Below are 25,370 nucleotides of genomic sequence, written 5' to 3' on the forward strand. Positions count from 1 at the left end.
AAAATTCTTCTCATTTGGAAATCTCTAACCTAGTTAAAAATCATTGTCAACTTTGATTTTTTTTTAACGGCTCAAAATTTTCGATTTTGCAATCATCTTTTGACATAGTTAAACATTATCAAATGAGTTGAAATTTTATAGAGGTGATCTTCATGGTTAGTTGAATACATCCACAAAAAACTAGGTTATAATTCACGTTGTAGATAAAGTTGTAGGGGCATGGTATAAACTATGGTATAAAAAGTGTGGTATATATATACTAGGGCATGGATCATACATGCATTTCCAAAATCATACTTCTTCATCATCTTCGTCATGCCTTCTATATATGAGCATATAACGTTGGCAATGTGGTGTTTTAGGATACATTGCATTCAGATACTTACATGATAATACAAGGGTCCTTGAAATGCAAATTGGACACCGCTCTTGATCGAGTGTATCAAAATAATATGATTGTTGAGTTGATTCACCAACGTCAATATGTTAGGTAGGTTTTTGCAATGATAAAGAAGAAGCCATGGTAAAATGAAATGGTTGTAGAGATAGTTTTGGAATTTGCAGGTGCCGACTAGCAAAGTCAGTAAAACCTTTGGGTGATGATACCAGAGGTTTGGGGCTCGAATCCCGCCAGCATCAAAGAGTTACTGATCTCATTTAAAACAGGCTTACCAAACAAAAAAAGCTTTGGAATTTGAGTATGGGGTGAGAATGAGGCAGTGAACTGAAATTTGCATTTTTTACTTGATAACATTGTAGGTAATGTCGCGCGTGGTAGTTACTACGACAAATTTGCAAATGTGTTTTGCTTCCACCTAGAGTTATTGTTTGCGGATGCTTGCCACAGTTGATGCCTCCATCACCTAAAGATGCTCTTATCTCCAAAGTGACCATGATTTAATTGGCAATGCTCTAAGGTGGAGTTCATAACTTCATATGACCCCGCACATTCTTTGTTGATGCTATGTGGTCCTCACGCACATTCCAGGGAGAGCTAATGTTTGTTGGGACTTGGAATATATTGGATTGGTATGAACCAGAAAAAAATACAAAGGAAAAAACACAGGTAATTTTTCTTTCAAATCAATTTTGCTATTCTATAACTTCTCATCATTATGAATTCATCTACATCCCAAGTGATAAATCAAAAGGCATTACAACTTATCTCTATATATATTGGAATAAACTTACAAGATTTTTCTCAGTCACTATAATCCGAAGAAGCAGATGAAGTACCATCTCCATCTTCATTCTGGTCTATATCATCTTCATCTCCCTCCCCATACTCGCTCCCTCTCTGTACTTCATCTAACTCCATGTCTCCATCATCATCTCCGTCTATGTATCCTTCTTCTTCACCATCACCATCTACTTCATCGTCTTCATCACCCAATTCATCCGCATCCTCATCACTCTCCATGAAGTCCTCAGCCTTGCGCTGCAAAACGCCACCATAATCATTCCCCCGGCCATCATAATCATCTCCTGTAGCATGACCATGGCCATCAGAATCTGATGCCTCTCCAATGTTACCTACCACATCCTCTTCCACATTAACTCCCCTGATTTCTCTTTCCCAATCCATCACAGTGGAACTTTTAGGCAATTCCACAGGGATCTGTTTTGTAGAGCTGAAACGGCCATTGATTCTCGGCCTATTTCTAGCAGTGCGACGACCTCGCCTACGCCCTCGTCCACGTGTCCGACTTTTCCTTCCTAGTCCTTGACCACTCTTCTCAATGCTACCACCAGTTTCCCTGCCAAATGCAGATCTCAAGCCACTAACTCCCCTCTGCATCCTTCTTCCTCCACTGCTAGCACGTCCTCGTCCACGAAGCCCTCGCCCACGGCCAGAGGTGCTACTACGCCCACTTCCTAGACTAATCCAATTATCCTCTGGTGGATAATCAGATCGATAGGGGATTTCAGGCTGTTCAATCTCTTGCACGTTCTTGACAACTGTATATCTCGATGGTAGCTTCTGCAATACAACAGAATCTCATTAGGAACACAAGTAGGAACACTAACTGAGATAATTGTGAAAAACGACTGTTATGAAAAAACCTATGAAAACGATATAAACATACAACATTTTGAAAAGATTCATTCATTTTTAATTAATAATAACCACGAAAGCTTTGGGTCTTCCATACCATTATGCATGGGAACAGTAGTTTCAGTAAATCAAGGTGTCATCTCTCTTTTCTCACCTTTTCCTCCCTTCCCCAATCAATGTGCTCTTTCTTTTCCCTTTCTTTTAGCGAACAGATTTTAATATTTCCCAAAGTTAAATAGACACGCATATGTTTTTCCCGTATACGAAGTGTTATGTATACGAAGTGTCTAACACAGCGAAATATAAAAACTGAGGTATATCACATACATTATGTGTCCGTATCTGTATCTGTGAACATATCCAACACGGATTATCTTATAAATATGGCATGTCCACGTAACATTTCCTAATATATGAAATATTAACACATTAAAAAAGACAACATTCTTGACAATCCTAATCATAGTTCATTTTGTACTAAATATTAGATATTCCTATAGATTTGAAGTAGTATACTATTTTAGTACTCAGGGAACATGTCACAAAAATATGGGTTCAACGAATTTGTCAGTAAAATTTCACATCAGCGACTCGGTCCCCATAAGAATAACAACCTTTGGTATTCATGGAAGTCATAAATAAAAAACAAACATAAACAATAATCATAAATCACTTACAAAGTAGTCACCAGTTTCACTGTCTTTATGAGACTCAATTTTCTGCTGCAACATGTAAGAAATGGATGTATCAAGTTCCATAAGCCTTAACGCCACAGCACCACTGGTTTGTGGTACCCAAGGAAGTACAGAAACTGCTCCAGGAAGGGCAGAATAAGAGCCGTCAGCAACATATCGTTGCGTCTTTGAGGAACCTATGAGTTCCTTTGTCGTCTCAAAGTTTGATGATAAATAGTCACGTTTTAGAGCTCCCTCCAAAACAGTCAGAAGCTGGAACAGGCACACACACACCAACAGAACTCCAATCAGCCAGAGTGGTTAGAAAACCTAAGTCAATATATCTAAGTGACAAGTTGCAACAAAAAAACGTGAAAAATTTCATATAATAGCTCGTCTTACAAAACATGTATGCTAATGTTGAGAGACTTCCATACAAACCATAAACATGCTTCATGCTTATGAGTGACAGTCAGTTGTGTTACATACGGTATCAGCTGGACTATGCCTACTACAATGTTGATGCAAGGTTTCTGCCTTTTGTAGGTCCTATCATATGGTGTTCTACATGTTGTTATCCACCTAATCCACGTTAGGAGCTGTACAATAGATTACTCTGTAACGCACCACCACCCCCCCCCGTCCCCTACCTAACAAGGACGGCATTGACCAAATGGGAACATTCCTAATGATCCATACAGCACATCGGTATTGTAATTCTGGAATCTTGGGTACATACGTAAGGCCTACATTAACTTTCAAGTAAGCACATGGTGTTGCAATGTGTGTGTGCGTACTGTCAAATCCATATCATGACATGGGCGATTATTTTGTTCCACTATCAGCTTTCAACGAGACTTATATCTTTGGAATGCTTTCGAAGAGACCATTCAAAAATACTGAACTGCCAGAAAAAAGGCCACACCTCAGTCCAGTAAGAAAGTGGGTTACTCATCTAATTGAAACAGTACAGACAAGGATAACACTCAAAAAATCAAGCTGAAGATCTAAACTAATTTCAAAGGGAAATAAGACATGAGAACACACCTGCAGAAGTTCCTCACAAGAGGATGAAGCTTGCAACTTCATACCCCAGGACTTCCGATAATCCTCCGTCCAAAGAGATTGAAGAGCTTCTGGCAGAAGACAGACCTGTAATTTCACAAACACGAAACAAATCAAATTCTTAGAACTGTATATTATAAATAAGAAAGTGAATAAGTGATCATAAATAAACAAATATATTTGAATAACCAATATGCTGCTTACTTCAACTAAAGCTAGTTGCAACTTGAGCAATCTCAACCTCGGAGGAAGAGAAAAATTTAAGCCGTGGCTAGCAGACCTAGGGTCCAATTTCTGCTTCTCTTCACACAGCTTCATATGGTCAGAATAACATGTGTTGCTATAGGCCCCGAAAGTCAAATGGCAAACAGTACAGTGGTTGTCTTCCATAAAGTATGAATCATGGCACGAATCACAAGTCACTAGGAGTTCAGTACATCTTTTCTTCCCAAATTTCATGGCACATAATATTGATGCATTGAAGCACTCTTTCCACATCCACCGCTCATAATCTTGATATCTCTTCAAGGCACTGCTTTTCTCAGTTTGAGTCCTACCGAGCTCAATTCTGAAAGATGATGATTGCTCCTGTGTATCACAACTGTCAGCACACAATGTACTGCTCGGACTTTCGATTCCTGTATTGGAATCAGGAGTGGAAGTTGTTATGGAATCTTCTGTTTTGATATTATCTATATCGAGGTCCATTGAACTGGGGCTCTTCAAGCTTCTTCTTACAGCTTCTTTGAAAGAAATCTCAACTCTTTGCAACATCGATTGCAAGTGTGCTTCTCGCATTCCACGTGTATCTAGAGATGCCAAAAGAGCATCAAAACCCTGCATGTAGGAAGGACTCATTGAAAACGGTGTAGATAAGAACAGAACAACTTAAAGACCTCAAGGGAAAATATTCAAAAGATTTAAACCCCAATGTTTATTCAACATAAAATAAAATAAGTATAACCGCTCTTTCTAGCTTATGTAAGACTGGTAGCCAATCATGATCAGCTGTTAAAAGAAGCCAATCCATATTCTGGATAATTACTGTATCTATTTATGTTACTGTCCCTGCATCAATATCTTGAAAGTGTTACTTTTCTTCCTAGGTTTTCTTTAACTTTAGTATTAAGCAAACGAAGGTGGAGCTAAAAAATCTCATATTAAAAGACGGAAATATATATATATATATATACAGCCCGGCTCTTAAACGGACTAGTCCGTTACGAACTTGTGTCTTGAACAGCTTATATAGTGTCGTGAACAACTTATATAGTGTCTTGAACAACTTTTTTAATTTACACTTATTAACTTTTTAATTTATGCTTATATATGACATTATATAAGCTGTGCAAGACATTATATAAGCTGCGCAAGACACTATATAACAAGTTTGTAAACGGACATCCGTTTAAGAGCCGGGCTGTATATATATATATATATATTTTGCTAACCAGGTGTTCGTGCCAGAAAACGAAAATATATTATAAATGCCAAAGCATCAATAGTTCAAAGAGCATAAGATAGAAGCATCATTTTGATGGTGGAAGGTTCAGAAAACAGTTTCAATAACTAATTATTGCTATAGTACTTTTTGTTGAAAAAATAAAACAGATAATAAACCAAAGCTTTGACACTTATCATTGCCTACAGATAAAGATCCACAATCGCATTTCCAGCATAATACCTGATGTAGGCATCAGCATCCCAGTATCTTGAAAAAATGAGTTCTAAATATAATAAGCTATTGTAAACAGAATTGCAGAAGTCATGCATATTCTCGAGATCTTCCAAAACTAATATCCAGCAATCAGGTTTCATTCAGACAACTGACTGATAGCTTAAAAGATTTCTTAAAGGAGAAAACTACCTCTTCTGTATCAATTAGCCTCCAACAACCATCATGAGACTCAAAGAAAATCCTGGCAGAACCAGGATCATTTCTGGAAGCAGATGTGACAAACTGCCAATACCGATTACGCCTACGATCCTGACCAAGAGGCAAAGATCTGTATACATACATCTCTTCTGCTTTGTGACCAATGTAAGATTTTAGATCTGCACGAGACTTCTCTGCAGCAAATCCATGAGACAGAGTTAAGCTGTCTGGACCTGCTGCAAAGTCCTGCCCTACCAACATTCTCTCTGTAGGCAAATTGCTAAGATCAACAGCCGGTTCTTGCTTGACAGTGGGATTTAGATACGCATCGTTATTTTTGTTATCAAGAAAATATGGGCTTTGGTTGCCATCGACTGCAGAGTTTGTAAGGCTTGGTTCAGCCTTGATTCCCGTATAAGATGGGCACTGAAATCTAGTAAAATTTTCTTCTTTCAAGCGCCGTTTATCAAGTTGTGCCTCTGCCCACATTTGCTTCTTGAGAGCATTTGCAGCTTCCAAGCGTTCCTAAAAAAAATTCCAACTTAAATGAGGAAGGAATAGAAGTAGACTATGTTGTGCAAAATGTACTCTAGGTAGAGCAAAGATCATTATCACAATAGAATACGACTTCCTCGTTATGAACCTCACCAAAATCAGTTCAATTTCTGAATAGTTTGGGCCATTCATACAATCATGAATTTAATTACTACACATCATCGAAACAACAAAAATACAATACCTCAAGAATGATACGAATCGAGTTTCCCTCAATGGCCACACCAACCAAGGCAACTAAGGCATTGAGACGCTCTTCAACACTCAGATCAGAGTATTCCCCTTCCGTCAGGCCTTGAACCCATGGTTCACCAGAGTTGCTTTCATCAATTTCTGTGTCTTCCTGTTCAGGATTACTTGAGTTGTTGCAGATTGCAATATCATTGATGGATTGGACAAATGTAGCGCCTTCACTTTTCACCTTCTTTGAGTCTTCCAAAAGAAATGAAGAGAAATTCTTCCCAGCATTCACAATCCCATTTTCTGGAGTTATGTGTAACAGAGTATCTTTCTCTCCATTTCCTGCGCAAGACACTTTAGCCTGTGAAACCCCTTGAACTGAATTTGCAGAAATACCTACATCAATCTCTTCAGGATCCTCAGCAACATCACACTCGAAGCCCTCATCTCTTTCAATATCATCAGCATCTTCAACATCTTTTTCATCTTCAACATCTGAAAATCCATTTTCAAATATCTGTATTTTCTCCCGTGCTGCTGAGAGAATTGCGTCAGCATCAGCAGGATCCTTTCTAAAAGCATCGCGTACACAATATGTTGAAGGAGCTGTTCTTTCAAATAGGTTTGAGTCTCTTGATAAAGCAGCTGCAATAGACGCCTCCGGTGTCTTGCTTGTTGTCAGGTCCCTAAGTCCAGATTTCTTAGGACAAACAGACATACTATCAGTAATTTCTAGTATAGATTGACCATTGAAGTGATATACACTAGAGACTGAGCAATTGAAGTAATCTAAAGTAAAAGAGTAAATACCTGAATCCTGTCAGCAACTTCTAATATAGTTAGGCCCTTGCTTCCTTCAAGAGAAAGAACATGAAATGCTGCAAACTTGACAGTTCCCGGAGTCAACCGATGCCTGGATTTGCGTGGTTGAGAAAATCCTTTTTCCTGCATTATGGCAAGAGCATTCTCAGCTGCTGTGCCATTACGTAAGGTGGATACTATATCCTCACCATCATGACCCTGCACAATCAAATAGAGCATAAAAAAAATCAATGCACGAAGCTCACAACTATAAAAAAAAAAAACACAATAAAGATTCAAGAGTGAAACAGCTTCACTGTTTTCTTCACTACAGATTGCTGAATATCACAAGCAGGAAAGAGGGGAGGCAGGACACGAGAAAGAGAGACAATAAACATGCCTTTTGTTTATATTCACACCATCACAGCCTTTGAACTAGCTCGTACAGGAAATGCATATATCGCACTCATACCAAGATTCTTAACAACATATTAGTTTACATAATTTTATTCATTGATAAATTAGTTAACCTTTATCATGAATATAAAAAGTTACAGAAAATCGTGGTGTCATAAGCTTTCTTGGGTGATATTATCACAACTTCAACTATTCTTATATACATAGATTGTGTGTTATTCCACTGTAAAAGAATGCAAAAAGCTCCTCCTTCTAGAGTGGTAGTACTACTACTTATAAAAAACTATCACAGTTTCAAGTATCAAGGAAATAGAAATTTTACTGATACAAAAATTTAAGCAGAGAATAACTTAAATGGCAGTGTCAGAAGTGCGTGTCTGTGTTCGACAATCATACAAAGGTCCAACATACCATACTGAAATAGTGAAATCACTTGGATAAGGGGACATATCCATGCTAAGACTGCCCTAAATCCATCTTAACATGTAAGTTATTAGGTCCTCAGGACCAGCTGACCTTCTATCTTGAGAACAACACAAAGAGTTACTAAACTCCTATCACTAGTTCAGTATTTCGATGACGACAGTAACATTTCTTTCCTGTCCTTTTCTTTCTTGCTTCTTCCAAACGTCAACAAAGACATAAGATCTTCCTCATGTTTTTACTTCTTTCTTCTTTTTCTTCCAAATGTCTGTGTCAGGTTTGCATCTGTGTATCCAGCACAAGTTCGGATATGCCAGTGTATGATGCAGAATTGTTTTTGACAAGGAACAATAGGTGAAGTGTTAAAAAAATATATTGTAACCCAAAAACTGAAATGATGGTTACAAACTTACAATAGTATCTGTGATCACCTTCACACTAGTGTAATGTTTAACTAGGTACTATAACTCATATATTCTACTAGCCAAAATAGAATCATGGTTACAAGGACAGATATCCTAAATAAACACATTTCATGCAGACGTTTTATGACTCAAAGAAGGTAGTTCTGCAACACCCATCTTGTCTCGGCCATAAACTGTGCACTGCAGGCACATGCCATGGAGAATGTCTAAATCAATGCAATCATCTCAACTGTAAAGCCCGAAGTGTCTCAATCATATCAAACTTCACTTAGGTTAACTAGGTGCATTTCTCTGACCTGGGGCCAAAAATAAAACATGACAAATGCCAAACAACAACAACAACAACAACAACAACAACAACAACAACAACAACAACAAATATGTTAAGAAAGAAGAATACGAAAAATAAATTTATGACTTGTTGGTTAGATAAATTAATTGATACAAAGTAAGGGAATTAATACTAGTGAAATAACACACCTCATTATCTTCACGATAATATGTCCGTTCGAGACTCCGTTTCTTGAGTTGTGGTCCAAATCCTGCAGATAATGCAAACTGGCGCAATATCTCTGGCCAGGTCATTGGGTTCAGGTGGCTTTGCCAGCAGCGTATATCAAAACCCCAAGCATATGCCTGAGACAAAGACAAACTTTCAATAACAGCTTTAGAATGAAAGTTATCTACCAAAAGGAGTAGAAAAAACAAAGCACCAAGGAGGCAGTAAAACTTACCCCTTCAACTATCTGTGGATGGCCACCTCCAGGATTAGCAGCACTGTTTTGATTTGCTCCCAATCCAATAGAGGGAGTTCTTGCAACATCTTCAATGTCTTTTATGATGGACCTCAAAAGTGCAACATGTATCTCACCCAAAACCCGTGGCTCCTGAACCACATAACATAAGTGTATAACGGACAAAATCCATGAAGACAGTCATAACTCAAACAATACATAGTCCAACAGAAAACAGCTGAGACACTGAAACACAGATCATGAAGAACTTACATAATCATGCATAGCCTGAACAAACTCATCGAGCGTGAAAGGCCAGAGCTCAAGAACATCTGAGAAAGTGATTAAAAATCTCCAAACCTGAAAATTTAAATTTTAATCCTCATAGTCACAAGTATGCAGCTTGACATAAGTATATTAAAACTCAATCAATCGCAGGAATGGTTGACAAATTAAAAACCTACTTTGATCAATAATTTTATTTTAAAAGTTTGTTGCAAAGCAGATAAGGAATGTCGCATCTGCCGACAAAAGAAATACGAGATAGAAAAAGAGAGGAAGTGTGGGACAATATAATTGAGCATACCATCAGAAGGTTGCCAATGCTCTCCTCTGAACTGGACCATGGTTGAACTGTGAGAGGCCTTTTCAAACACACAGATTTTGGTGGGAATGAGTCCAGCATATCTAGACCGAAACAATCAGAAAAAAGGAAAAGTATTAGTCATTCAAGCAACAAAAGTCTTTGAGCTGAAAAATAATATTAATAATCAACAAACAAATCAAAATGATACCATAAAAGCTAAGAAAGTCAAGAAAAAGGAAAGACATAACATCAGCATGTAAACTTATCAAGAAGTAAGTTAAAACTTGAACACAGTCGTTGCATGATATGGACAATCAGAAGCTTTCGATCCACTTGCAGATAATTAAGTGGTAATAAGTAATAAAAGTCCTCCGCCTACTTTTATTTTTACTTTAATGAGTCAACTTTACCAAGCAAAAAGAAAAGAAACAAAAAATGGTGTGACACCATCCTAACATTAATATACTTCCGGTAACCATTTTTCTTTTATTGGTAGTTTGGTACAACTTTCTAATGATTTTGACCTAGACCCTTAACCGCATTTCAAGTGAAGCTGAAAATAAATCACAAAACCTTGGGGCCCAAAGCCACAAATCCACAATGCTCAGATGGAGATATAACTTCAGAAATGTTATTGATCACTTTGTTATGCTTCAATATGAGAAGGTTTGAGTTAAAGACCAAAGGTTTTGACACAAAAGTGGGAGGAACTGACAAACTGAACTTGGGATCAAGGATAGAAACTACTGTCAATGGAGTGCCAAAATGTCATCGAGTACCAGCAGTGGAAAGTTGAAAAATAACACCTGTTTTAGTTATCAGAAAATGTTCTAATGAAATAGACAATTCTCACGGAAATATTTCCCATGACAATTTTCCTCAAAAAATGCTTTATGAGAAATACTTCCACTCTCGACAAACTTCCAAGATTGAAGCACCCTTTGCAAATTCAAATCATCTTCACGCATTATGAGTTTAGGACCCAAAGAATAGATAGTAAGATACGGGAAAATATTATTCGAGGCAACCCATCAGTCTTGTGTGCATAAAACGTGAATACAATATTATTGGATAAAAAGTGTCTGGAAAATTCACGCATTCATACCTCAGTGAATTACCACATAAATAATTAAAATGAAGTGGTACAAACTGATATCTATATATTTGCAGTTGAGTTTCTGAACTTTTTCATTATGTTATGAAATGAAGGTTGGAAAATAGACATGAAGATAACTCATCCAATGCCTACCTTTAAACATTCTGTGACAGTACATGGACTTCAGTAAAACATGTGTGAATAGACAATAATATAACTTATCCAATTCTTACCTTTGAATAACTCCAGGTTTTGCAAAGTGTCGCTGTCGAGAGAAAGCATTGAGGGGAGTCCTTTCTTTGAGACAGCCAACTCCATAAGCTCCAAGCGTTCATCCTCAATTAGCTCCATAGATTCTTTAGCAATTCTGCGAGCATTAGCTCTTTCATTGGCAGCTTTAAGTCTAGCAACCTCCCTCTCTTTGCGAAGTTCTTCTTTTTGCCTCATTTTCTCAGCCTGGACCAGCACAGACATAGGATCAGAACAGCTCACAGCAGAAGAAAGAGGATATTGAGATCCAAGGATTAAAACTGCTAATTAAGGAAGTACGAGCATATCAGGAATACTCACTCTAAGGTTTTCTTTCTGTAAGAACTTCTCCCGACGCTCAACCTCACGCCTTTGCTCCCGCTGAAATCTTTCCTCTTCTCGCAGCCTTTCACGAATAAGCCTCTCTTCTTCCTTCCTTCTTTCCCTATCGTGCCTCTCCATATCTCTCCGCATTTGTTCTTCTCTCTTTTTAAGATAAAGGAAATTTTAGGAATACTTCAGATGAAACAAGTCTTAGAGAATGCAAATATATGTGAAGTGCAGTACCTTCCGCCTTAAAATGTCTTGTTTCTCAAGTTCTTTCCTAATCCGTTTTTCATGAACTTCAACTTCCCGTGCTATTCTTGCTTCTTCACTCTGCACAACATAACATCTCACTGAATTAGCACTTAACCTTTACTGAATAAGAAAACAACAATATCGAATAAGTAAACATCATAAATGGCACTTTATTCTTCAGCTGGCACCTATCTGGTACTTTATGTTGCTTAACAATACCTTACGCTTTCTCTCCATCCTAGAAGCATCATCTTCAACCTGCCTGTCAGAGGACATATATGGACTTTCCATTCCAACAGAAGGGTGACCAGCAAGTTGAGAATCCACCCCGACGTTTGCAAAGGGACTCCTGTGCGGACTATCATAGTCTCCTGAAGCTGAAGAAAATACATGGGCAGGTCGTCCATGCTGAGACAAAACACTTCCACTTGAAACCTGGCCCTGGAAACCATATACTGCAGTCACCTGTTCTTTTCCATGAAGATACGGTGACCCGGTAGGCATGGAAGAAACCCTGCCACTCTGAGCATCAGCTGCTGAGTTGTAATAGTTGGACGAGTCAGTTCTCCCATATGCTTCAGATCTCACACTAGGCTGCTCAGGAAGAAACTGATATTCTTGGGGAGCCCTAGCAGAAGTCTGAGGGTGCATCACGTGAACGTTTCCAGCAGTTAGTTTTCTTTTCCCACCAGACAAAGTTGGAGCATAAGAAAGTTCCATATTAGGCATGAGTGATGCCTGCAAAGACCACATAGCAGAAATGGTGGGAAAACAAGGGAGATTAGGACATGGCTCGCAAGCATCGTCAAAGATATAACAGTATTGTTTTCTATTTTCTATTTTCTTTTCTTTTCTTGAGCAACCACAACGACATTATTCTGAGTTGGGATCTAAAATGTTGCTTTCCAAACATATATCAGAATGTCATTTGACGATCCCACAGGCACAAATTAAGTCCAAGACAGATAGTTGGTGGCTCATCAAGAAAACAATATATAACAATGAAATTTCTACGAACAGATCAGTAACTCAACAAACTATTTAGGTTTGAAAATCCAACAACTCTGACGTAAAAGGAAATAGAACATCATGCATCTAATATATGTTCTAATTAAATGTCAGGAATAAACTCAAAGTTACTAACTAAGAAGTTGATAGAAACCTTGATAGTTTTGGTGTCACGACGCTCGTACACTAAGCCGTCAAAAGGACGCCCAGCTTGCTTTTGCTGCCCCGTAACTGCTGTCCCAAACATAGCATTGAGAACGTAAGTCAGTAACTCGGATCAAACTAATGTATCATTGGATAACTCCAACAACGTGAAATCAAAGGATAACTACTGAAATACTCTAGATAATTAAGAAAATCTAGCTTATCCTACTAAAGAATCCACCTACCTATGGGCGCACCAAAAGCACCAGGTGGCAAAGGATCAAAATCCATTCCAAGAATCGGTCCATCTTCCCTAATAGCCTCACCCAACTGAGCCTCAACAAAAGCAACAGCTCTCGACTCCAAAGACATCTGAGGCGGTTCATAATACCTCTTCACCATCGACATATCACCACCAATCCTAGAAACAGCCGCATTCGCTCTAGCAACAACTTTCCTAGGTTCAAACGGACTCGACCCAGAACCCGAACCCGACCTAGACCCATCCTCATTTCCCATCTCACTTCCTCCCATCATATCATCATCATTATACCCACCACCACCTACTGACACAGTACTCCCAGGTGTATCCTTCTTTTGTCTCTTCACTGGTACATTCTTCCTATCCTTTAATCTCCTATGACAAAACCACATCTGTAATTGTCGATCCGTCAATCCTAACTTCTCCGACAACTCCGCTCTTAACGCCTCCGATGGATAAGTCTCCACTGTAAAAAGACATCAAAATCAAATCAATCAATCAATCAATCAATCAAATTCAAACAAAGACTAAAACTTGATCATTACCTAAATAAGTCTGTTCCAAAAGTTCTAATTGAGCAGCAGTTTTCATTTTCCGCTTGGGTTTAGCTTCACCACCACTTCCTCCATCTATAGACCCACCACCACCACCACCTTTCTTCTTCTCTCCTTCTGGTGTTGAATCCATTTAATTATTAATTGAAATAATTAGGGTTAGGGTTTAAAAACCCAATCTTGTTTTCTCTCTCTTTCTCTCTCTTTCGATTTGGGGATTTGAGGAAAGAGAATAATAATAATAAGAAATAATAATAATGAAAGGAGGAGTTGTAAAAAATTTGTTTCTCTTTTTTTTTTTTCTTTTTGGGTTTGGAGATGTGCGGTGAGATTTGTTACTTGTTTTTGTGTTGTTTGGAATAATAATAAATTTGTTGGGTTGAATTAAAAGACAGATTTTTGTTCTAAGATAAACAACGAACGAACAGTCTTTCTTTATTTCTCTCTCCATCTTTTCTTTTTTTTTTTGTTTTGTTTTTCTTTTTAGAAATGTTACACGTTTTCGAGTAAAAATCAAAATTTTGATTGTTTGAGACTTTGAAGTTTATGATTGAAAAAATCGGGACGAACCATAAGAGTATGTATGTTGTATGTAGACTATAGAGAGGTGTTGAGTTGGGTGTGGGTTTTTTAATTTGTGCCTACTTAAATCGAAACTGATGGTATGGTCATTTGGTTTTTTTTCTAGAATTTTGGTACGAAAGACTGGGTTCTCGAGGTTCTAGTGTAGTGGGTCCCATTTGTTTAAAAGCAAAAAGTCAAGAACTTTGATGGATGATCGAATCAGTTGCATGAATTTCACAGGGTGACAATAACTTGGGCTTGGGCTTGGGCTTGGGCTTTTAATATTTCAGTGGGTCTGATACCCGTTAGCGTCTACAAACAAGTCAATAGCCTTACAGAGTTACTGTTGCGTTTGTGATTTTGAGCCACGTGAATCGAGATACGGAAAATAAAAACCTAAATTACATTATTAAGACGCAAAAACTACTACTGTGTTAACATTTGAGTGAAAGTGTGAAACCACAGCTACTCCAAACGTTCAGATCCTTTGTGCTAAGCACTTTTGTTGATACTTAAAACAAGAGCATTGTAAGTCTTAAGAGTTGTGCTTGGTAACGGCTTAAGTAATAAGCTATTGAAATAAGACCGGAAAGGTAAGTTCAATATTGTAAAGGCAGGAATTTCTTCAGATCGGACAGGATTTTACAGGAGGTGAATGCCACAAACATAATCTTGATACCGAAAGTACTATCACCTAATTCACTAGCGGATTATAGACCCTTTGCATACTGCAATGTGATCTACAAGTGCATAACCAAGATAACTACATGCAGGATGAAGGCATTTATGCCTCAGGTGATATCTCTCAATCAGTCTGTGTTTATTGCTAGGCGATACATTCAGGATAATGTCTTACTGTCCCATGAGTTGCCACTAAGATGTGCAGTGAATATTGACTTAAGGAAGGCGTATGATACAGTGAGATGGGAAGCAGTGAGATAATGCCCTCGATAGAATTGGAATTCCTCAAATGTTTGTCAGTTGGATACAAAATTGCATCAAAACCCCCATTTATAGCATAATGATCAACGAAATACCGCCGTTTGGGCATTTCAGAGGCAGGAAAGGAAATAGGCAAGGAGATCCTGTGTCACCATATTTGTTTGTGTTTGTCATGGATTTTTTTCACCCAAATGATTCGGAAACGAGTTGAATAAGGGAGTTACCGCCTACATCCCAAGTGTTCCAACCCAATAGTAACACACTTATCCTTCGCTGATGACCTCATTGCCTTCATGAATGGGGATCTAAATACAGTGAGCACACTCAAAAATACCCTACAAAGCTTACCCAGATGCATGAGGCTACAAGTAAATTTTTAGAAGAGTCAAATGTTCTACTCGGGCATTCCATACACTTTTGTTGTTCAAATGGGGGAGATATTATAGTTCCCGAGAGGGGCACTTCCAGTCAAGTATCTCAGGCTCCCGTTGATTACCACAAGACTGAAAGCTAGAGATTGTACTCCATTGATAGAAAAGGTGAGACAGAGAATTTAGATGTGGAAAGGTAGAGCGTTGTCCTATGCATGAAGACTCTAACTTCTTAAGGCGGTTCTAAATGGAATGAGTATATACTGGACAACATCCTTTGTGTTACCTCAGTCGACCATCGATGCCATCAATCAGCTATGCAGAAACTTTCTATGGAATGGACCCGAGCGTTCCACATCTCATCTCATGCATTGATTAGTTGGGATGACATTTGTTTTCCTTATGAAGAAGGGGGGATCGGGATTCAAAGTTTAAAAGTGTTGAATGTAGCAGCAAACCTCAAGTATCTCTAGAATCTTATCAGCTCGAGCAATACCTTATAGACCAAATGGGTTACAAAGAATTTGATTTGAGATAAAAATATTTGGCAGCTCAAAATCCCCAATAACTGCTCTTGGGTATGGCGCAATATACTGAAGAATTGAAAAGAAGCTCAGAACATAGTTCAACACCAAATTGGTGGTGGCAGAGGTACTTAGTTTTGGTTGGATCCATGGCACCCCGAAGGTATTTTGAAAGACAAGTTTCCCCTATCTCTCACATATAACTCAACGTGTCGACTAAATACACGTGTGAGTAATATAATAGTGGATGGGCAGTGGAGTATACCCACACGTGTCAGAGTTCACATACCTAATATTGCTCTAGCCATTGAAGAAGATCTAAATGTGGGACATGGGACTGACAAGGTGATATGGATAGCTACAAAGCGAGGTGATTATAATCTCAAAGAGACCTATGACAGCGTAAGAAACCACCAAAGCTTCAAACTCTTGACATCATCTCGTCTAGTTTGCTAATAGAATTCCGCGGCGTTCGTTTATTGCATGGCTCACGCTCAAGGGGGGACTGAAAATGAAAAACAAATTGAAAGAGTGGGGTACTATACCTGATGACACGTGTGTTGTGCTAGAGGGAAAAGGAAACCGAGGAACATATATTCTTTCAATGCACATTTGCTCAATTCATATGGCAACACAGTTTGAAGCAAGCAGGCTATGGTAAACTAAGAAGTGCGAATTGGGTAGACTAAACTTGAGTGGGTGGAACTGAGAACGAAGGGAAAAGGGATATAGCAGGACATATTAAGACGTATATTTAATGGGCTCATTTATTGTGTGTGGCAAGAAAGGAACAGACGCATCTTCTAGCACAAAAACACGATAGCTATGTAGGTTAATAAATTACTTATTCAAGATGTTTCCACAAAACTCCATTATCTTAAACTGGAAATGGAAAACGGGCCCGAAATGAATAGGATCATGCAAATGTGGGGTTTATCTGTGGAACCGAGATAACATGAACTAAGGCACTGCATATGTGAGAAACCACCTACAAGAATGTGTTCACTCAACACAGATGGGTCTCTATAGGGTACACTAGGTGGGTGGGCAACAACGATTTAGAATTGTCAAGGGGAAGTGATTGTGGCTGCACAAGGAAAGATAAGAGTACACAACAATCAATCTTATTGAGCTACAAGGCCTCACACAAGGCCTCAAACTTGTTGTAGATCACAGGTGACTCAGAATTCAAGCCCAAACATACTCTGCTACAGTTGTCTCATATTTGAAAGACAATGACAAACACCCATGGCGCACCAACCATCTGATGGGGGAGATTAATAGTTTAACAACACAATTACAAATATTTACTCTCAAACATGTATTCCGATTAGCGAACAAGTTGGCCGACATTTTGGCAGGAAATATACTATCCATAAGTTACGTGGTAATTATACCTAGCTCTTTTTCTGACAATGTACAGAAGATTGTGTATGATGATGTCTCGGGCAAAATATATGTAAGACTCTAATCCATGTAACCAAGTTAGTGTTTTCATTTTAATAAAATAGGGATAAGGGACCTCTAAAAAACCTTACTATATATATATATATATATATATATATATATATATATATATATATATATATATATATATATATATATATATATATATATATATATATATATATTAAAGCTCACACAAGGGGTATTTTTCTAGCTCTCTTAAAATTTAACGTCGTCAATTCCTATTAAAACGGGGAATTCCTCTTATTGAAAAAAGAAATTTTAGCACTTCTAATTAAAACGAGAATTTTTATCATATTATAATGGAAATTCCTCCCCTATAGAAAAAGAAAAATCTAACATTTCTAATTAAAACGGAAATCATTCTCCTATTAGAAACGGTAATCATACTTTTAAATTAAAACGGAATCTTTCTCCCAATTAAAAAACAGGTTTTTAAAACTTAATTAAACCAATTTGTTAGGAAATTAAAACGGGTTAGCGACAAAAACAGGAATCACGATTTGTTAGAAAATTTATATATATATAGTTATGATTGTTAAGCAAAATTTTAAAATAGCCGATGTGTATGCACGAGTCTACTTTCATATATATATAGGGGCTGGCTAACTTGACAGCTTAAAATGACAGCCCATCTTAACAACTCATCACGTCCATTCGATTATACCCAAGCCAACGTCCAGATCTTGCACTAATTTCACAAAGCAAATATGAGAGGGTACAATAGTCATTTTATTTTTCTTTCACAAATTAGATTAGAAAATTGGATAAAAACTGACGCCTCTTTCTTCTTCCTCATCCTCTTTCTCTCTCCTCACTACAGGGACACCCACCACCAAGTTTTCAGAGAAACCCACTACCACGTTTTTTCATGAAAACTCTGCCTGGAAACTCAATGGAACCGGTTAACCCACAATCAAATCTTAAAAATCAAAAGGAAAATATAATTAAAGTTGAATCCTTGAAACCCAACTCAATCAAGTTTGAATAACTCATTTGAAAATTGATTACCTCCTGCTCAACAATAGAAACAAAGAGATACAAAAACTCACCAAGATTCTCAACTCAACCATCCATATATTTAATTCCTTCCAATGGTTTACATAAAAAAAGGTGTCATAACTATATAAGGTATTTCTTTATCAATGATTCAATGGAAGTCAAAGAATTCACTTCAACAGATAACCGATCACCCACTTCATATTTATGAGGATAACTCCAAGGTAAATTAAACCCATCTCCAAATTGAAGAATTATACACAAATCAATACCCAACTATGAAATTTTATGCAAAGATGGCTTTTGTTAGGAGGAAGAAGAATGGGGTCGTGGATTTTTTGTGGATCTATTTTTTTTTTTTTTTTTTTGTGAATAGAAAGTCAAATGACCATTGTACCCTCTCTTATTTGGGGTATGAACAATCCTCGCTCATACCCCAATATGAGCTATGAACACTCATCGTTCATATGAACATTCATTGTTCATACATATTTGGGGTATGAACAATCAATGTTCATACCTCACTATATAAGCCGCGGTACAACACTATATAAACAGAGAAAGTTTATATCGACAATGTATAAGCTGCGGCGTGTGGGAGACTACCAAAATGGTTAGATCTAATCTCGAATCACGATCTAAAATAAATTAGATGATCTAATCTCAACCGTTTACCAAAACAAAAAAATAAAGATGATATTATTATCGGGAAAAATCACTCCTCTCACCGCAAAACAAGGGGGGTATCTCAAATTAACCATTCTTTGTTCATACCACAGTCATGAGCTATGAACATTTTTTGTTCATATCACAATTGAACTATGAACAGTGAGTGTTCATAGTCCATACTGTACGTATTATAAACAATCAATGTTCATAGTCATGAGCTATAAATATTCTTTGTGCATACTATAATTGACTATGAACAATGATTGTTCATAAGACGCATAATATGGACTATGAACACTCATTGTTCATAGCTATGTTCATAGCTCATAGCTATGGACAATGAGTGTTTATAGCTACCTAACTATGAACAATCATCGTTTCATAGTCCAATTGTGATATGAACAAAGAATGTTCATAGCCCATAATATGATTAACTCTTAATATCACTGTTCATAGTCCAATTGTGGTAACTCTTAATATGATTAACTCAAAACCAAAACTGAAAACTTTAATACAAACTACCAGCCTTTTTTATATAGGCTTAAATACCCTAATTTCCACAAAACTCAAAATTTTCCAAAAATGGAAAGTTTTGGGATAACCATATATTAAGAAACTACTAATCAAAATAGAATTAACCCAATTGACCAAATCGAAAACGGAATCTCCTATCAAAAGATATAGCAAAAACAAAACTTTCTTAAAACGGCAAAAACATGATTTTGAAGGCCTAAATGATGGATTTAGGGACCGAGAGGGTGGTGCCCACAACAAAGCTGTGGGTTATGTTTATTTTGACATTTCCAATCAAATATGGGCACGCTCTATGTCTTTCCGACTTTGTTACCGCTTTTCAGTTCATTGGACGATGTCAACTTCATTAACATACACATCATATGCCAACTTCATTGACATCATTGGCAAATCAGACAGCATCAACTATGAACACTGAATGTTCATAGTCTAACAAAAGTATTTAACATTCAATGTTCATAATCCACTAGGAGTATATGAACATGAATGTTCATAGTCCAACAAGATAACATACCTATTCCTATTTTTCACCATAGAAAACAAAACGCAAATAATCATTCTCCGTTTATTAATAATCCAACTTTTGACAACTTTAAAAGTTAAAAACAATTGTCACATGCCTTATTTGCTTTTTATCAGTAAAAGGGCAGTTCTCCGCTTGCCACGTGCCACACTTCTCTCTCCTAGATCGCGTTTTCTTTCCTTCTTTCTTTCATTTTTCCGGAAAAATTTACTTGCAGACCGAAAAGAAAGCGATCCGCAGTTGAAGTTTTAAAAGATTAATATGATAGATATGGTTAGTGGAAATATTTTTCATTGTAGAAAACATTCATGGCCATCCGAAGAATACATCAACAAAACTACTTTGCGGTTGGTAAGTTTTTTTTTTTTTTTTTTTTTTTTTTTTTTTTTTGCCACCGATTTTTATAACTTAGTTTAAACTTATATCGATTGCATGTTTTTTTCAACAAAATAACATACCATTACTAATATCCATCAGAGACGGCTATAATATGTGAATTTATGGAGTCAAAAAAAATATGTTAACATAATGATTTGTAAAACTCATATATAAAACATGAAGAGTCGATAAAACTCTTACACACATAAGTTTCAAAGAGTATAAAATATGTGTTGGAGATGGCAATCGTCAAGATGGTCCAGATCAAAAGTTTCCCTTACACATAAGGAAAAGCTACAGGAACAAGAAAAAAAAAAAAAAAGATTTGGCGATTCGCTCAAATGGCTATTCAAAGAACTTGGATCGGGTAAGTTTCTAGTGTAATCATTCCAAAGACCTTTTGTACTCTTTGGATTGATCGGAGTTAATCGATTATATTTTGGTACCTTTTGTACTCTTTTGCCGATTTTTGGATTCATATTTTGGATCCAACACCTTTTCCACTGATAACTTCATCCCAACTTAAGGGATATGTTCATAAGCAACTCTCATAGTAAGGCATTATATATATTGTAAACTATGTTATGTTAATTATCCATTGTATAAATTTCATAACAATATAAAATATTATTAAATTATTGGTCTGAATATATTATTTAAGACATCTTGATAAAACTCATATATAAAACATGAAGAGCTGATAAAGGTGTGTTAGTGTATACATTGAAAGCTTTGTAAACTTAAAGCTTTGTTATCAGCAATGTAAAAAATAATTCAATGCTATGCTATTGTTTATATGGGTTCATTCATTATTGTTGTATTTGAATGCCAATTGGATATAGAAACAGTTCTTTGTGGACTATGAACAATTTGTGGACTATGAACAAAGAACGTTCATAGCTCATGACTATGAACAATAAATGTTCATAGTCCAATTGTTCATAGTCACAAAGCCCACAATCTACTCACCGAAAATAACAACTGAAAAGTAAAACCCAAATAGGCGCCCGCCCTCTTATAGTGCTTGGGATATAGGCTCACGCCCCTAAACCCAAATAGGAGCCCGCCCTCTTATAGTGTTTGGGATATAGGCGCACCCCTAAACCTAAATAGGCCTCTTATATAATGCGGGCTATATAGCGCAGCCCTAAACCCAAATAGGCGCCCGCCCTCTTATAGTGCTTGGGATATAGGCGCATCCTAACAATATTGCACCAACTCATTTTTTGAATGATATGAACAAAGAATGTTTATAGCTCATGACTATGAACAATCATTGTTAATAGTCAAATTGTGATATGAACAAAGAATGTTCATTGCTCATGACTATGAACATAAATTGTTCATTGCTCATGACTATGAACATTGATTGTTCATAAGATAAGATATGGACTATGAACAATCATCGCTCATAGTCCAATTGTGATAAAAAGAGAATGTTCATAGCTCATGACTATGAACATTGATTGTTCATAGTACAGTATGGACTATGAACACTCATTGTTCATAGTCCAATTGTTCATAGCTCATACAATTGGGACAACAATTTTACTAATTTACTGAAAGGAAATAACTAAACCAGAGAAAGAACTCTTACAATTGGGACATCTTTTGGTTTCTTCTCTGAAAAAAGAGTATGGACAAACATGTTCAATGAACGATTATTCTGCACCAATTTAATTTGCAGATATTTTAACTTTTGAACTCACTACATAACATGGAAAACTTTGAGCACAAACCGAAAAATAATTATAGTCTACAAACCATATCAGTATCATGGGCAAGATCAACATTTGAATTCAGTTCCACACCAAATGATTTGGATGCGTTCCTTGACAAGGAATTCGTAAAAGGTTCTTAATTTTTTCTTGTGAAATATTTTCTGGAATTGCTAGGTTTTAGACTCCCACCAAATCTTGACATACCACATCCGCCTGTCCAAATTCAGCTACCTAAGCAACAATGTACATCCTTAAAAACCGAAATTTCTCAAAATTGTGTCTACCCGTTCCAGATCAGATGTTTCAAAATTGGGAAGTCCCATTTCTTCCACAGCTACAAGGAAATTCCTCACATTCTCAAAATATCGATATGCACAAAGCCGCTCCATCGGGAACAACAATCGAATCACTTTCGGACTTTCTACAACCTAGGATCACCTGCCTCATACCATTTTTTTCTAGTATCAATTATCCGACATAAAAAACCAAATCATTGGTGTAAGCTCCCAAAAATTGGATAGTTTTATAATTCTTACAATTAGAAAAAAAACACCCAAAAAACAAGACAAGTAAGAATATAACCAACGGTCCTTCCACACTCAACAAGCATGTCATTCCACACTCTTGTTTTTAATTTTTTCGGACAATTTTCGAGTCGTGGCTTTAGCAATCTTATTACAAGATTTACACATTCTTCCCGGATTCTCTAAGGCTTCCTCCCCGGGGCCTTTCATTCTCTCCGTTTTCTTCTTCCTCCCCTTCGCGTTTGAGAAATGTTGGGATTTAAAACCAAGAGCTGAAAAGAAGATTTAAGAGTTAAAATCAAATAGGATTTTTATCATTGCAAAGATAAAAAAAAACAAACTAAATAAATTACCTGTGAGGTATCAACTATAGGCTCTTCAACTGGAGGTGCTTCATTATTCATTGCATCCATTTTGTTGATAGTTTCCTTGAGTCTCAAACTCCAATAGACATTTCACTCATCTTCTCGAATAAAATATGCATATGTCTCAACACTAGTTGATGCATCATAAGCCAATTGAGTAGCAACCTTGATACAATGGGCAACTCTTAATGGCTCATGGTCTTCATGACCGGCCACTAGTCCACCATCAAACACCGCTCTGTATGTGTTTGCCTTTTAGGCCCATCCTTGTTTCAAAATAAAATGATCGGAATCTCTTCGATGTCATAACGCTGAAAAAGCTTTAAAATGTGAGCACAAAGTAATCCTTCGAACTGAAAAATTCTTACATTCACAAATACCCTCCAAAGTTCCTCTATTAAAAGTCACTTTCCAAATTGAAGTTTGCTTAATGTCTCTTGTCTTCACCGTATAAATTCCTATTCCATGTATGTCTATCTCTTCTCCAACAATTCTATACTTCATCTTAGCCTTTTCTAAATGTTTCTTGAATTTATTGAAAGCACTAATGGTATAAACTTTACCTGCATGCATGCTTGAGGAGGAAATCATCCTTAGCCACAATGCGAGAAGTATGTTTGGTACGGTAATCAGATTCCCTTTCATTCCTGGCTATCGATTCCAAAGACCTCTCATTACCATGGACAAATTCCATAAGTGTAGTCGTCAAACTAACGAATTGATCATAATGAGAATTCATTGATTCACTTCGCCCAGTCGTATGCATACCAGCAAAAAAAATGTCATTGTGATAAGCCGGAACCCAAGACGTCACGGTTTTATATATTTTCATCAACCAAGTATTTTCGGTCAAGTTATACTTCAACAAGAGTGCGAGACCACACCGCTTTCAAAATCAACAATCCTATATGACTTCCAAATAATATATGTAAGCTCAACACAAAGCATCGAGCCTATGGTAGACAAATGACAACTTCTCGAAATTTTCTGATAATGTGCCAAAGACAAAATCGATGTCGAATAGTAGGAAAAAACTCTTCTAACTACTGTAGTCATCGCTAAATCTTGGTCGATAAGTATTGAAGTTGGTGGGGCGACCACCCATAGCTGCAAGCCATGTCTGAAACAACCACACAAATGTCTCTTCTGTCTCATCAAGTAGCAGGGCACAACCAAGCTGAATGGACTACATGTGGTGGTTGACTCCAGTAAAAGGGGCAAACGGCATACCGTAAACATTAGTTCTATATGTTGTATCAAAAGATACGACATCCCCAAAGTACTCATATTGGACACGGGACCTTCCATCAACCCAAAAAAAATTTACTACTACACCTTTTGTATATAATTGAACGGCATAGTAGAACTAAGGATTTTCAAGACTCTTACGCCTAAAATAGTGAAGCACGGCTGTTGCATCATTATCTTTAGGCATTTTTCTCAATCAAACCATAATGGTGGTTCCAACAATGCTTTCTCCGAAACCCAATCTCATCCCCATGGAAAACGTCTGCCACTTTCCCTACAGGTATACCGTTGTCATGAAAAACCTCTGTCAAACTCTTTGCAGCTTCAGGCATATTTTTGTTACCTTTCATATATTGTCTCTTTGATGGAGTGACGAAACCATGGCTATGGCGATTTTCAGCCAAACTCACATCATATATATCTTCAAGTTTTCTTTTTGTAACTTCGATTCTAGCTTGGCAACCACATCTAATAGTCGAAGTACTTCTCGAAGCTACACCTTCAATTTCTTCTTTCTTGTTATGGACCCCCTCGCGTGAGCAAACCAATAGACAATTAGAAGGCAATTCCACACCCGTTTGTTTTTTATCCATAGTCCGAACACTAATCTCAAATCCTCTCTGTTTACCAAACTCTCAGTAGTAAGTCTTTGCTTCATCAACACTATTAAATTTCATACCTAAGTGTGGAGCAACTAATTTATTAACGCCATTACTTTGAGAATCAAGACAACAAGAAGAAGTGCCAACAAAGCTCTAACATTTTCTTCCATTTCTAGCAAAAAAAGAAACAGAGAAAATATCAAATGACTTAAAATAGATATTAATGACTCCCATATATTAAATTGACAATTTTAA

The 25,370-nt window shown here is 37.0% G+C and overlaps 1 protein-coding gene and 1 pseudogene across 3 annotated transcripts; both read right to left on the reverse strand.

The window, feature by feature from the left end:
• Positions 1-1,070: 1,070 nt before the first annotated feature.
• LOC147505365 (homeobox-DDT domain protein RLT2-like) lies at positions 1,071-14,192 on the reverse strand. Of its 3 annotated transcripts, none has more exons than XM_086557917.1 (18): positions 13,676-14,192; positions 13,114-13,596; positions 12,879-12,955; positions 11,936-12,454; positions 11,705-11,794; positions 11,459-11,623; positions 11,122-11,344; positions 9,793-9,893; positions 9,480-9,566; positions 9,207-9,359; positions 8,953-9,108; positions 7,217-7,426; positions 6,411-7,106; positions 5,663-6,196; positions 4,000-4,632; positions 3,778-3,882; positions 2,734-3,003; positions 1,071-1,981 (listed from the first exon to the last, which is right to left on the reverse strand). In XM_086557917.1, exons 1-18 carry the CDS (start codon positions 13,815-13,817, stop codon positions 1,202-1,204), a joined length of 5,424 nt encoding a protein of 1,807 aa, XP_086414043.1. In that variant the 5' UTR covers positions 13,818-14,192; the 3' UTR covers positions 1,071-1,201. The 3 variants fall into 3 exon arrangements, with proteins under 3 accessions (XP_086414043.1, XP_086414042.1, XP_086414044.1); XM_086557916.1 differs by having other exon boundaries at positions 12,879-12,958; XM_086557918.1 differs by lacking the exons at positions 1,071-1,981; positions 2,734-3,003 and adding an exon at positions 3,440-3,634 and having other exon boundaries at positions 12,879-12,958.
• A 10,026-nt stretch (positions 14,193-24,218) lies between these two features.
• LOC147505366 (protein FAR1-RELATED SEQUENCE 5-like) lies at positions 24,219-25,190 on the reverse strand (annotated as a pseudogene).
• Between the last annotated feature and the right edge of the window lie 180 nt (positions 25,191-25,370).

This window comes from Coptis chinensis, chromosome 4, assembly GCF_015680905.1.
Source record: "Coptis chinensis isolate HL-2020 chromosome 4, ASM1568090v1, whole genome shotgun sequence".
Taxonomy (NCBI): domain Eukaryota; kingdom Viridiplantae; phylum Streptophyta; class Magnoliopsida; order Ranunculales; family Ranunculaceae; genus Coptis; species Coptis chinensis.